This window comes from Azolla caroliniana, unplaced genomic scaffold (genome assembly GCF_043228905.1).
Source record: "Azolla caroliniana isolate FFs.n. ecotype wild unplaced genomic scaffold, voAzoCaro1.0.p SCAF_9, whole genome shotgun sequence".
In the NCBI taxonomy this organism is placed as follows: Eukaryota; Viridiplantae; Streptophyta; class Polypodiopsida; order Salviniales; family Salviniaceae; genus Azolla; species Azolla caroliniana.
Genome location: NW_028230444.1, coordinates 5,463,475 through 5,478,523, shown reverse-complemented (window position 1 = coordinate 5,478,523; position 15,049 = coordinate 5,463,475). Strand labels below are relative to the sequence as shown.

At 42.4% G+C, this 15,049-nt stretch overlaps 1 protein-coding gene across 1 annotated transcript; it reads left to right on the top strand.

The window, feature by feature from the left end:
* Positions 1-7,674: 7,674 nt before the first annotated feature.
* LOC147860012 (pentatricopeptide repeat-containing protein At4g18520, chloroplastic-like) lies at positions 7,675-11,144 on the top strand. Its single transcript, XM_087325076.1, has 2 exons — positions 7,675-7,737; positions 7,852-11,144. The coding sequence occupies exon 2, from the start codon at positions 7,933-7,935 to the stop codon at positions 10,018-10,020; it is 2,088 nt and encodes a 695-aa protein (XP_087181202.1). The 5' UTR covers positions 7,675-7,737; positions 7,852-7,932; the 3' UTR covers positions 10,021-11,144.
* The last annotated feature ends 3,905 nt before the right edge of the window (positions 11,145-15,049 follow it).

The window sequence follows — 15,049 nt, the reverse complement described above, 5'->3', positions numbered from 1 at the left end:
ATGGAAGGCGGCAGCAGCGGGCAGCCGAGGATGATGGTGCTGAATGCGCAGAACTACGCCGACTGGAAGATAAAGATGGAGGATCTGCTCATTGTTTGGGACCTGTATGAACCGATCGACAGGTCGGAAATACCCAAGGGGGTACTTGAGACGGAATGGAGGCTTCTGAACCGGAAAGCCGTTGCAACCATTCGGCAATACGTCGACGTGAGCGTTCTACAACATGTGGCGAACGACACCAACGCATATGAGATGTGGCAGAAGCTGTCGGGCCTCTACGAGAGGAAGAATGCGTTGAACCGGACCTCCCTGATGAGGAAGATAGTGAACCTCAAGTACCGGGACGGCGAGAGTATGGTGGAACACGTAAGCACGTTCATGGGATTCGTGAACCAGCTTGCGGCGATCAAGTTCCCGTTGGAGGATGCAATGCAAGCCATCATGCTGATGTGTACATTGCCGGAAAGCTGGGAGAACTTGGTGGTGACTCTCAGCACCTCCTGCACCGAAGATAACTTGTCCCTACAAACGGTAAAGACAAGCATTTTGAACGAAGAAGCGCGTCGGAGAGATAAAGAACCGGCCTCCGATCCGAAGATGCTGCTTACCGAATCGGATCGGGGAAGACAACGGAACCGGAGTCCGCAAAGACGGGAGAAGTCGGGGACCCGGTCGCAGTCAAGAGGAAGGCCCACATGCTTCCACTGTGGGAAGCCGGGGCACTTCCGAAAGAATTGTCGGCATTACCGAAAAGACAACGGAGCCGACGACACCGATTCGAAGAAGTCTTCGGAACGGAACGGTGCTTACCGGGGAGCCACGGACCGGAATGGTTCGGATCGGCGAGGCCAGGACCGGAAAGGAACGACGGCACTCGCGGCAAGTGAAGAGGAGATCATGCTCATCACCGAAGAAGGTGAACTAAACATTGCCGGCGATGAGACTACCTGGGTGGTCGATTCCGGAGCGTCGTTCCACCTGACCCCGGAAAGAAGATACTTCTCATCCTACACAGCCGGTGAGCATGGCTGTGTTCGGATGGGAAATGAAGGTACGTGCCGGATTGCCGGCATAGGAGACGTGTGGTTGACAACCTCGACCGGATGCAAAATGTTGTTGAAGGATGTCCGACACGTTCCGGAGGTTCGATTGAACCTGATTTCGGCCGGGAGGCTAGACGATGAAGGCTACACAGGTAGCATCCGGAACGGCGTAATGAAGTTCAGCAAGGGGAGCCTGATAGTGGCTCGGGCCCGGAAAGTCAACACACTGTACCTTATGAATGCCTGGTTGTGTCCGGAGGAGTTGAACGTGGCAGCCGACACTGCCGGTGAGCTGTGGCACAAGAGACTGTGCCACATGAGTGAGAAGGGGATGAAGAGGCTTGCAGAAGACAACCTTATTCCAGTGAAGCATGTGCACCTGGAGAAGTGCACCGATTGCCTGGCCGGTAAGCAGAACCGAACCTCCTTCCACTCAAGGCCACCGATGAGACGTAGCGCACCATTGGAGTTGGTGCACACTGACGTGTGTCAAGTAGAAACGAAGTCACATGGCGGAGCCCAGTACTTCGTGACATTCATTGATGACCACAGCCGGAAGCTGTGGACGGCACCGTTGAAGACAAAGGACCAAGTGTTGTGCGTCTTCAAAGAACTCCACGCGAGAGTGGAAAGGGAATCCGGCAAGAAGCTGAAAGCGATACGAGCGGATAACGGAGGGGAATACCAGGGGCAGTTCGAGGAGTACTGTCGCTCGAAGGGAATCCGGCTCAAGTTTACTGTGCCGAAGACGCCGGAACTGAACGGGCTGGCCGAGAGGATGAACCGGACCATAATGGAGAGGGTCCGGAGTATGCTGGCGCATGCGAAATTACCCAAGGGGTTTTGGGCTGAGGCAATGTCGACGACGACATACGTGATAAACAGATCACCCTCAGTACCTTTGAACGGAGACACGCCGCAGAGAGTGTGGACCGGAAGGGAAGTATCCTACCGGCATCTGAAGGTGTTCGGGTGTCTCGCATATGTGCATGTGGCAAAGGACCGGAGAGGAAAGCTAGATCCAAAGACCCGGCCATGCATATTCCTCGGTTACGGCGATGACGAGTTCGGCTACCGAGTATGGGACCCGGTCGACAAAAAGATATTCCGGAGTCGTGATATCATCTTCATGGAGGACAAGACACTCACCGACTGGGAGTCGGAGAAGAAGATGAAGAGCTCAAAGTCGACCGGTGAGGATCAACTCTACGAGGAGCAGTCCCGACCGGCAAGGGACCGGTTAGCACTCAAGGATCCGGCCGAAGACGGTGAAGAAACAGAACCGGCCGAGGAAGATGAAACTGATACCGGAACCGGCCCCGATCCCGAAATGGATTCGGATGAAGAGGAAACGGAGGAGCCGGTTACCGAAGCTCCGGAACGGAGATATCCTCTAAGAGAGAGAAGGGCCCCCCGGAGATTTCCGGAACCAGAGCACGTGCTGCTAACCGACGAGGGGGAGCCGGAGAGTTTTGAAGAAGCAAAGCTTGACACCCATAGCCGCAGGTGGTTAAGTGCCATGCAGGAGGAGATGGATTCCCTGCATGAGAACCACACATATGAACTTGTGGAGTTGCCGAAAGGAAAGCGGGCACTTCGAAACAAGTGGGTGTTCAAGCTGAAACCGGGAGATGCCGGAAACCCCCCAAGATACAAAGCCAGGATCGTGGTGAAGGGGTTCCAGCAGAAGAAGGGCGTCGACTTCGACGAGATATTTGCCCCGGTAGTGAAGATGACCTCCATCCGGACGGTGCTGAGCATAGCGGCAAGCATGGACCTCGAGGTAGAACAGATGGACGTGAAGACGGCATTCCTTCACGGTAACCTCGAAGAAGAGATCTACATGCAGCAACCGGAAGGATTCGAGAAGAAAGGGAAGGAGCACCTGGTATGCCGGTTGAAGAAGAGCCTTTACGGACTGAAGCAGGCTCCCCGGCAATGGTACCGGAAGTTCGACTCTTTCATGACCGACGAAGGGTACCACAAAACGCAGTCTGATCACTGCGTGTTTGTGAAGAAGTTCGAAGGAGGAGACTTTCTAATACTCCTCCTGTACGTGGACGACATGTTGATCGTCGGACGGGACCAGGTCAAGATACGGATGCTGAAGAAAGCGCTTCACCGAACCTTCTCAATGAAGGACCTGGGTCCGGCGAGGCAAATACTAGGGATGCACATCATCCGAGACCGGAAGAAGAAGCAGTTGTGGCTGTCACAGGAGAAGTACGTGACAAAGGTGCTTCACCGGTTCAACATGTCGGAAGCAAGACCGGTCGGGTCAACCCTCCCGGCAAACTGCAAGTTGTCCAGCAAGCAAAGCCCCAAGACAAAGGCTGAGAAGGAGGACATGATGAAAGTACCATATGCCTCTGCCGTCGGGAGCTTGATGTACGCAATGGTGTGTACAAGACCGGACATAGGATATGCAGTCGGAGTGGTGAGCCGGTACATGAGCAATCCCGGCAAAGAGCACTGGAACGCGGCCAAGTGGATACTCCGATACCTGAAGGGCACGGCAAACGTGTGCCTCCGATTCAGCTCCGGTAAGCCCGAACTCGACGGTTTTACCGATTCGGATATGTCGGCTGATGCAGATACCAGCTGGTCCACATCAGGGTATGTGATGACGTATGCAGGGGGAGCTGTTTCGTGGCAGTCGAGGCTGCAGAAGACGGTTGCGTTGTCAACCACGGAGGCGGAGTACATGGCGGCTGTTGAAGCCGGCAAGGAAATAATATGGATGAAGGACTTCATTAGAGAGCTCGGTATCCGGCAGGAGGAGTACCGACTCTACTGCGACAGTCAGAGTGCCATCCACCTTGCGAAGAATGCGGCCTATCACTCCCGGACGAAGCACATCCAGCGAAGATATCACTGGATCCGGGAAAGGATAGAAGACCAGGAGTTCGTGCTGACGAAGATCCACACGGACGAGAACGGGTCAGATATGCTGACCAAAGTGCTCACACCCGACAAGCTGGAAGCGTGCCGGAAGAGGGTCGGACTGGAAAGACATCCCATGCCGAAGTGAAGGGGGAGTTTGTTGGGATTACGGTCCCTCCGGATGGGATGGTCGAATGTCCGGGAATCGGGAATGAAGACCCGAATGAGGAGTACCCGGTATCGGAGCCGGATGATGAAGACCCGGTTCCGGATCCGGATGATGAAGACCCCGGCTACGGAGCCGGATGACGAATGTACCCGGAGAGAGATCCGGATGCGGGGACATATTTGTGAATACGTTTGCCAAGGGCCCTCTAGGCTATATTTGTAAATAGCCCGAAAGTCATATGTGTATAAATATGACTTAGGGCAAACAGTTTAGTTGTTGCTCATTTTTCCTGTTTTTCCACTTAGAGAGTGAGAGAGAGAGAGAGAAAGGAAGAGGTCGACGCCTCTGTGTAATACCGCCGCCTGTGGCGAGGACAGCGAGCTCAAGGTCGTTGCCTTGCAGCTCGCCATTGTACATTCCCTGCGTATAGTGATAGTTGGAGTCTTGCACTCCCGTGGTTTTTCCCGTCTAGGGTTTTCCACGCTAAACCCTGTGCATTCGAGTCTCTCTCTGTGTTTGTGATTTTCTGCTGCATTGATTCGTGTTTCCTCGGTTGTGGCCGAGAGGTGAAGGTTTTGAAAGCGTCAAATCATAACAATGGAGAAGGTAAAAAGATTGCTCAATTGTGTATCCTAGGGTCGATGTTTTACCCAAGATTGGAAAGGAATATCAATGACAAGGATTGTTGCATACGTTGGCCAAAGACAATCAACATGTAGAATTGTTGCTTGCTACACATGCATGCTCATAATGCACACGCCTTCCAAAAGGAGTCCCTTCATGTGTAAAGATTCTATGTGATAGAGTGGGAAGCTCTATATGATAGAGCTCATTGAGTTCTATTGTGGTGAGTTCCCACAAAAGAACTCCTTGGGTCCTATTGTGTAGACTTCACACAAGAGAGCCTTTTAAGTTCTCTTATGTTAAGCTCAACACACTTAATCCAACCTTGAGTGTCACCTTGTGGAAGGGAATTAGATCTATGGGATGCAAAGATCAAGTTCGAATCCCACAACTCAACAAATGTTAGGATAGGTAGAGTTTATGTTTTCACAAAGCTTGACTGCTTTTTGTCGATATACACTTGGATAATGGAAGTTGGGGGGAAATGGTAATTCTCATTACTTCGACTTTTGACAAGGTTTTAATTAAAGAATCAAGTGACAAATAATGAGTGTTTGTCTCAAGTTTACACTAAAAGAGGGACTCTATAAGTTCCTAAGGACACAACATGTTCTTGTCGAGGTGAGCCGTATCAAACACTTTGCTCATTTAAAATTGTTGGTAACAATCGGCAACCAAACTGAACCGCGAAATGATTAAAATGGTTTGGTTTGGTTTGGTTTAGGTTCAAGTTTTTTTAAACTGTTTGGTTTCGGTTTTGTTTGGGAGATGCATGGTTTGGTTCGGTTTTAACAATTTGAAACCATGATTTAAAACAGTTTTGTGGTTTGTAAAATAATAATAATAATTTTAAAAACTTTTAATTGTTTTTTAAGTAACCTTTTCATTTTTAAGCCTAATTCTCACATTTTAGGAAAAATTTTGAAATATTGAAATAATGAAATTTTTTAACGGTTTAATGGTTTAACGGTTTGGATTTTGAGCAAACAATTCAATTTAAACGGTTTCGATTTAAATGGTTTTGTGGTTCGGTTCGGTTTGATTCAGGTTTCGAAATTTTTTAACGGTTTGGTTTGGACACTCTCGAACCGAACCGTTGCCGATTGTTAATTGTTGGTTCATTTCACCTACATAACATGTCTCCATAGGTTCCAAAGAAAAACCAAAGTTTCACTCTAGGAGAACTATGCCAACACATCTTATGTGTCAGCTCCCAAAGCCAAGGAAATTTGTCATACCCTTTTTGCTTTTATGCTTCTTCCCAAAAACAAGGTTAGGTATGATATTAAGCGAGCATATATAAATAAAACTTAATAGGTAGATATATAGAGATATAAGGACTTTGGTGCTCCATTGTTCATTTTAATTTCAAAACTCATGATTGTGTACAAAATCTAGGTGTTTGATTCCCAAAACATGTGAAGTCAACACTGAGATCTCTTGTTCATCTTCATTTTGAATATCAAAACTCATTGTTATGGACCATGTCTAGGTGTTTTATTCCACAAACCTGTGAACTCAATGAGCTCTCTTATTCATTTTATAGCATTTTGAAGCTCTCTAACCGCCGACCGGATAAAAATATTATTTTCTTTTTAAGATACACCATCAATTTTGTGTCTGAATATGTACTTGATCTTATCCTTGCATGGGCGCCCAAATATGTACGTATTTACTACAGACATTGTTGTCATCACTTATGCTTTTAACATATGCCATCACTTTTCCTATTAAACATGTACTTGATCTTATCATTGCATGGGTGTCCAAACATGCATGTATTTACCAAACGCTTCATTGTCATCACTTATGCAATGTACGCTCGTCTTTTTCGTTTCATCTCCTCCATCAAATTTTAATCCTTTCCAAACTAATTTCTCCACAAAATTAGAAATCTTATGACAATAATATTTCAATAGCTATAATTACCTCATTAATGATAATGTTAACTACTATGGTTATCAATAATCATGTAATCAATTATTATAGTTAGCATGTATTGATTTGTAATTAGTCACAACAATTATATTGCACAAGTGTTTTAGGATATTGAGTATTTTCATTTTGTGTTCCCATCATCATGAAGATAGGTAGTATCATCACATCCATGAAATCACATCATCAATTTTTATAAGTCATTGTTGTTGGTAGAACCAAAACTATAATAGAGGAAAACAACATAGGGAACTAGAGGCAATATGTAATCATTCATGTCCTTAGAATGTGGTAGAAATCCCACTAGTTGTATATCTTACTTTTTACTAAAGGCGCAAGATCCAAAACAATAGGACTCAATGATGCAAAAAATGTCGAGTTTTCAAGGACCATGCCTCTAAATATTGATGCTACCATATATCAATGAATTCAACAATATGAGTTTCAACTCTTTGTTTATGGAATATGAAATGCGCTATTCAAAAATATCAGCGCATTATTCATCCAATGATCTACAAATGAATTTGTAAAGCCATTCTTTTTAAGAGAAAGGTGTCAGCCATGGTTTACACCTACTCCATCGTAACGAGAACAAAGTGCGATTGTTATCATATCTCTCCCATTCGTAAATGGAGATGTGTGTAGAATGTGAGTTGAAACCCTGATGTTTGGGTACTGGAACGGGAGAAGCTTCGACCGTGAAGTAGGAAAACTCCGAATGCGAGAATACTAAACGTTGTCTATCCATAACAATAAGCCTTACGGGAAAAACTCTTAAGATGCCCATGAGTTTATTTCCATAAATAAAGCCATTGTTGAGTCCGATCTTGACCAATTATGCACTACTGCTTGGGGCAACTATACACATCCAAATGATCCCTCTCGTTTGCGAGTCAGGTCTGGCGAGAGAACCGCGAGGGGCATTCGCGAGCAATAAAGAAAAGAAAAACCCATGGGAGGAGCATTTTGGCTAGACCTTAATGATTTGAGTCCTAAAGTAGAATGAGACAAAACTACCTATGGAGCCTTAAAGCTCTATGCCATAACAGGGTCTCAGAGACCCCAAAACAGGACTCCTCTCTAGTAAACAGGCTTATATTATTATGAATGTTTTGCACACAGAGTAGACATCAATCAGATGACCCCCAAAGCAGGACTCCTCTCTCGTGGTAAGGCTTATGATTTTTTTGCACACAGAGTAGACACTCCCTCAAAAACCCACAAATTTTGCTTCAGAAAAAGAAGACCCAATTACAAGAGAAATCCCTTTGTGAGGTTATGAATGTATGCATAGAGAGGATCTTATACCAAAGGCCAACAATTTGCTCTCAGAAAACAAGTCCCAAAACAGGGTTCCCTCATTGGAAAAACCTTCCATTGAAGGTTGTTTTGCCACTCTTGGAACAGGGCTTGCTCCACCAACAACTAACCTGTGTTGAGGATCTAACATTCCTCTTACAGAAATGCAAGAAGGAGGGAGACCGTGGAAATGTTCTTCGTTTCTACGCATTTCTTCAGAAAATAGATCATCAAGAAGTTTACACATTACTTGGGAACCATCTCATCCCAATGTTGATTGATGTCGGATGTATTGTGAATGCTCAGCTTGTTTTTGAAAAGGTATTCTATCGCAATGAATGGTCATGTTATTCCCTCATATCTGGGTATATTAGATGTCGAAAACCTAAGTTTGCTCTCAAAGCCTATGATCAAATGCAGGAAAAGCATTCGTCACTTCCGAGTGCACATATATTTGTGGCATTATTCAAGGCTTGTGCAACTCTCAAAGATCTGGAAAGAGGAATTCGGTTACATTGTGAAGTTGTGATGATGGGGTTTCTCGAAGAGAACCTTTTTGTAGGTAGTAGCTTGGTGGATATGTATGTGAAATGCGAGTCTCTAATTGTAGCACATCAAGTCTTCGATATGCTTCCATTCCGAGACGTTGTTTCTTGGAATATACTAATCTCAGGGTATGCCGATAACGGGAATGCTGAAGAAGCTCTCCGATGTTTTCTACACATGCAAAACGATGGAGTTTTTCCTACTGATGGAACATACGTTTGTATCTTGAAAGCATGTGGGAGTATTAAAGCAATAGAGAAGGGTCAAGAAATACATGCGGATATCGAAAGGAAAGGGTTGTTGAAAATATATGCCCTTGTTGGTAACTCATTAGTTGATATGTATGCAAAATGTGGCTTTCCCATAACAGCTGAACACATATTTGACCGCCTTCCAAATCACGACATTGTCTCCTGGAATGCATTGATATCAGGATATACCGATTGTGGGTGTAGCGAAAAAGCATTGCGGTGTTATGAGAAGATGCTGCTTATGGGTGTGAGTCCCGATGCAATCACACTTTTATGTGGCTTAAAAGCTTGTGGAAGACTTGGAGCAATGAGAAAAGGAGAAGAAATACATGCTGAGATTGAAAGACAAGGGATATTGGGTAGAGACCCTTTTGTTGGAAGCACTTTAATTGATATGTATGCTAAAGCAGGATTGCTTAATAAAGCACAAAATGTGTTTGAAAATCTTCCTATTCGTGGTGTAGTCTCATGGACGACCTTAATTGCTGGATATACGCAACATGGCCAAGGTGAAGAAGCACTAAAGTATTTCAATAGGATGAAATTTGAGGGTATCCCACCTAATGCCATTACATATGTATGGAGCTTGAAAGCTTGTGCCAACACAGGAGCAATAGAAAAAGGTGGGGAGATACATGGTGAAATCGAAAGGAGAGGCCTTTTGGATAAAGATCTTATTGGGAATACTTTGGTGAATATGTATGCTAAATGTGGTATGCTTCCAAAAGCAGAACAAGCGTTCGACAAACTTAGAGGCCGGGATGTTGTCTCCTGGACTGCATTAATGATGGGGTATGCCCAACTTGGAAGTTCTGAGAAGGTATTTCATATCTTTAATACGATGCAAGGCGAAGGTGTACAGCCCAATGTGGTTACTTTTGTTGTTCTTCTCGGTATGTGTAGTAGAACAGGTCTAGTACATAAATGCCAAACATACTTGGAGGCAATGAGCAAAGACTATGGTTTTATTCCTTGTCATCATCACATTATGTGCGTAGTGGTTAATCTCCTTGGCATTACAGGTGAACTAGAAAATGCATTTGCAGTGATGCCATCTCATCCTAGTCTTCTTGTTTGTCAAACTGTGCTACATGCTTGTAGGAACTCAGGAAGTTTGGAGCTGGGAAAATGGGCTTTTGAGCATGCAATACGCTTGGATCAAAGCGATGCACTTGATTATGTACTGATGTCTTACATAGTACGTAATGATGGGGTGGAAGACAATACTGTAAATGACAATGATGATGATGATCAATATAACATATCATGATGAATTTCCAATATTATGGGCCATTTGAAGTCGTTGACAAGATTGCGATGTTTTTTCACGGCATCAAACTTGAAATTGGTTGATTGCTGTAGGAATCAATATGCCATTATTGCAATCTTTGAAGGGAATGTGGGATATAGGCACAGATCCCAGTACAGCTTTAAGTCAGCTTACCCTGTATATTTTAGTAATCATAATAATGTTTGTGAGAATAGTAATGCATCACCATAATGCAAAATTGTCAGAGACTTTTGTGTGCCAGGCCTAGTCCTTGCTTGGAAATATACAAATAAATGCAATCTCTACTGGGAAAGGATATTTTTGTTTTCCGAGTGTTTGACGTGAAAATGCATCATACTTGCCATAACATGATCATAGAATATGGTGCTGTGACCGAGAGGTGCAAAGGAGTAATAGGGCTTAGCAGATTGGTGGATCTTTTCAATGATAATCCTGAGCATCTACCACGGCATAGTAACAACATGACTGCCATCCAACAAACCCAGAATCTGATCTTTCAACAAAAGAAGAAAAATCTCTATGAGAAGTACTGCCTCATTCGACGAATGCTATAAGATAAACAAGAACATATATCCTTCTTGATGGGATTCTGAAGTCAATGGAGGTCGAGATAGGGACATGGACTCATGACCCAAATCTTTGCAGCATAGGGGCCCAAATCATTCCCATCATAATGAGTGTGAGAGACATGTTGTCTTATGAGCCAACTTATGGCCACAGAATAACCATACCATTATGAATACATTTTCTAGTGATCAAAAGACAAACCTGCTAGGTAACCATGAATTCAGGCATAGCCAAAAAAACCAACGCTTAGGCTATGTTGACCACGAATGGAGAACATGGACAATGCATTCAATCCAAGTACCAACCATACTGATTCAAATCCAAGGTTGAGCACTTGTCCATTTGAAGAATAGATAATGCTTGAAGAGACCTTGTTATTCTATATATTGTCTCAATACCTATGAAGGAAGGACTCAAGAACAACCAATCCCTTGGCCTCCCATATAAGGAACCTTTCTCTGGTAATTTATGTTGTTATCATAAGATTATACACTACCCTACCCATGCTATGATGAGTTGCCCTTTGAATAAGAGAATATATGACTTGCCTATCCCATTATATCAAATCTCATGGTATGGAGAATCTAAGGATAGCCAAATGCCACTTGTCAAAATACCAACAAGTCTCGACCAAGGACCCATGCCACCTGCATCGTAAGTCAATGTCAAACAATATCTTAGTACACTACCATAGAATCTGCATTGCGTTGTGTTTCCTTCTACTTTGATATTGGGCCCAAGTACATGAGAAATACTTATGAATGTGGTCCAACTCAAGCCTCAGATTTAATGTTAACAGCGGACATTAAGATAATGGAGTTTGCAACCCCAACAAATAGACAAAAGTGAGTATCTAAGGACAAGGGCATTGTTCTCAAGGCGTCGATGGTCTATTGATTGTTGATTGGCATCAAATAACTTGGTGGTGTATTAGTTACCATGATCTATTAACCCATTGTCTGTCTTTTGAACGAATGTTTCCACCTTCGAAATTACCAATCCAATTGAGCACTCATCTTTTCTAGCCCAATATGCAAATAGTTGCCACCCTAGAAACACCAGTATTTGGTTGAAAAGATTTGCTCTATTGGATTGGAAATTTCGAAGGTAGACATTAGTTCAATAGAGCAAAACAATGTTTGAACTCAATGGTCTATGTGTTTGGGAAATTGGACATAGTTTCCACTATGTAACCATATGCAATCATCTAACACGAGGCTATCGTTCATAAGAATAAAATATTTTAATCCTAGGAATTCAAAATAAGTGTATGATTCTCCTCAGTGATGGATGGGGGGGTTGGTGTATCAAAACTCGAAGATAGGTTCCTAGGAAATCCTACACGTTTAACAAACAATCTCATGAAAGGACGAGTTAGAACATCATTTGTGAAAATCCTTGAGAAAGATTGTGCCACCGGCCTACCACCTCCCCTTGCAAAGCAAGAGAAAAACTCTTATAGTAATTGTATTGAGCATAGAAAGAGTTCCCAAGTATTCTTACATGGGGAACAAACCTTCACTTTGGGCATTTACATCAATAATGAATACCTAGGCCAAACGTTGTGGTGAGGAAAATTGATCATGAGCTAGATTGCTCAAGAACATGCATTTGTTGGTCACTAGGAAGTTGCATGACATGCCTTATAACTACCATAATCTATTGTTTGTTTCATTTATGTTTGTTCTAAAATTGGCTATGCCACTCACAAATCATGCATAAATTAGTTTATCCAATTATTATAGTGGAGCACCTAAACATTATCTTTCTCGCCCTTGGGTTATACAATTTGAAGATTTGCATCTAGTATTCCCCTCTATTCTAGCATCTTGAAAGCCATAATGACACAACATGTGGACACGAAACATGTTGGTTTTCTAAAGTATATGACACAACCATGTTGCATTCGAGTTATGATGGTTCTATCGCCCAATTGTTGTATTATTACTTGGAAACAAAAAGTGCAAATGCCACTATGTATGCAATGTATCTAACAATAAATGATGTGAAGGTGGATTAATATCTCAAGAAGGGAAGTTAATGCTGCAAGGAAGAATATAAAGTAAGAAAAATAATAATGACAAAGACATGCATGTATGACACTACTATTAACTTTGCACCACGTTCTCTTTCTATGCGCGCATCGAATTTCATGCGCCGAATCTCAGGAGGCCAAGGGTGGAAGTTGCACCATCACTTTCCTTTTTAATGGGTAAGATTATTAGTTGCATTATAGGTGGACAAATAATTGATGTGCATTCATGGATCATATCCCATCCTATGACTTCATTTGCTTCCTCATCACATGTGGTTACCATGGCACGTATGGCGAACATGTTTGCGAGACTTTTCTCGTGAGTTATTGTATAAGTTTCTTAAATATGCTAGCGAGGAATTGATACATAATTCATTATAGCATGGCCAATATGCTTTTAGTTGCACCACCCTATCTTTTGATAAAAAGGACTCTATTTGTTAAATCATATCAATAAATCAAGGAAGGGGATTGGGATCTTCCGGAAATTCTATTTGTGTAGCATTTAAAATGTGGTGAGCTAATAATGGCTCATAAGCCCAAGGGTGTGTGTGGTGGACATTGGAAGATGTATAATGTGGTTAAAATATAACCCATACAAAAACCAAAAAGTAAGTTAACGCAAGATGAATGAGAGGAAAGGTAATGGAATATGTCTTGTGGAGGAATGCATTAAAGATTATTATTCGTATGAGATATGAAGGATAGTTGAAGCTCACATGTATAGGACCTTGGAGACGATAAAGAAACAATTAGGGGTAGAGCAAAAGAGTAATTTTTATCCCTAGAAAATTGGAATGGCCCACCCATATGTATGATATTGGATATCATACTGAAACTAGAGGCAGTGGCCCGTGGGGCCCCAAGGGATTCTAGAGAGAAAGAGAGAGTATCCTAATTTAGTTTTAGGGTTGACATCCATGTATTCAACTTAGAATGTTGGAATCCCAAATGGCTGCAGTAAGGGATCCTCATGCATGAAGGGGATAAACGACATGCATCTAATATGTTGGCGTTGGTTTGTGTGGTCATCATTTTGGTTGGGTGCAAATATGGTTTGTGATCTATAGAACATGGTGGAGACTCTTGGGGCCATGGTCAAGAGCTATGGGTAAGAGTTTCTTTAAGTTTTTGGGAATCAAGTATGCAAATACTAAGGGCAAGGTATGGTCCCAAAGGCTACCACCAATGTCATGCACTTAGGAGATATAAATGGCCACTATTGTCTAAGAGAAAGAGAGACAATCCAAGGAAAAATCGGAACACCCTTACAAACCACACAAATAGTGTACTCATTTAATGCTTGAAAGGCATCCACGGGTCATGCAACAATAGAAGAATCTTTCGAATCATTGTGTGAATATTCAAAAGAGAAGGAAATTCCTATTTTTCACTTAGAAAATATAACTATACTCCGAGCCAAAAACAGATGAATGGATAAATACGTAACTCTTGATGTCTATCGATCATGGAATGGAGATCAACTGTTTTGAAATGCGTTGGAAGAGATTCCATCACATATACCAAGTAAAAGAATTACATCAAAGAGCACTGTCGCCCAGATGTCATTGTTTAGAAAGGCACGCAAAGGTATTGATACTTTCAAGAAAGAGTTTGATGAAACGAGACAACATTTCCAAGAAATAAGATGGAAGAAGAATTGGGCTTTTATTTTTTTTTCCAATAGTAACTTCTAAAAACACAATGCCTTAATTTTAATTTACCCCATGGATCTAACCCATATCGAAATGTCAATTACATACTCTTTTACTTAACACGTAACAATTTTGTTGTCATTGCAAACAAAAAGGTAGAATAATGTATAGTTTCAACAATAAGTTACAAAGGTTACAACCTACAACTCATCTCCATGAAAAAAACATGAATGTTTTCTTTTTCCATTAATTGTTCCTTCCATCAGACCCTTTTGTCCCTAACGATGGTATGAGAAATAAGCCTTACATCTCAATAAGATGCCCTAATGACTATGAAAGCAATTAGATTAACCCCACCTTATTATGATTAAATATATCTCATTTGCTTATTACTTCATGGTTACGGTTCAACTTTCAACAAGAGAAAATGTTAAATGATTTGTTAATCATTATCATTGAACAACGTGAAGTTACAATTATATAGAGCAATGATGTAAATCGTACTTCTCTTGAGAAGATAGTGTCGGAGAAGAATTATTCATTCTCCAACTTTTCTACATTCTACATTATTCAAATGGACTTTAATTATGGGAAGATAACAATTTTTAATCATAATGAAGCAAATGTGGGCGTTGGCATGCCTTCTCCGCCATAAAGGTAAATCAATATGGCTTAAAATGTGTCACTTAACCTCGAAATCTAAATCTACTAGAACTTTGATAATGCAAGTTAAGCATTAAATTTTTAGAGG

Bases quoted from the DNA above. Each gene is read 5' to 3' on its own strand.
- LOC147860012 (XM_087325076.1), top strand. From the start codon at position 7,933: ATGAATGTATGCATAGAGAGGATCTTATACCAAAGGCCAACAATTTGC.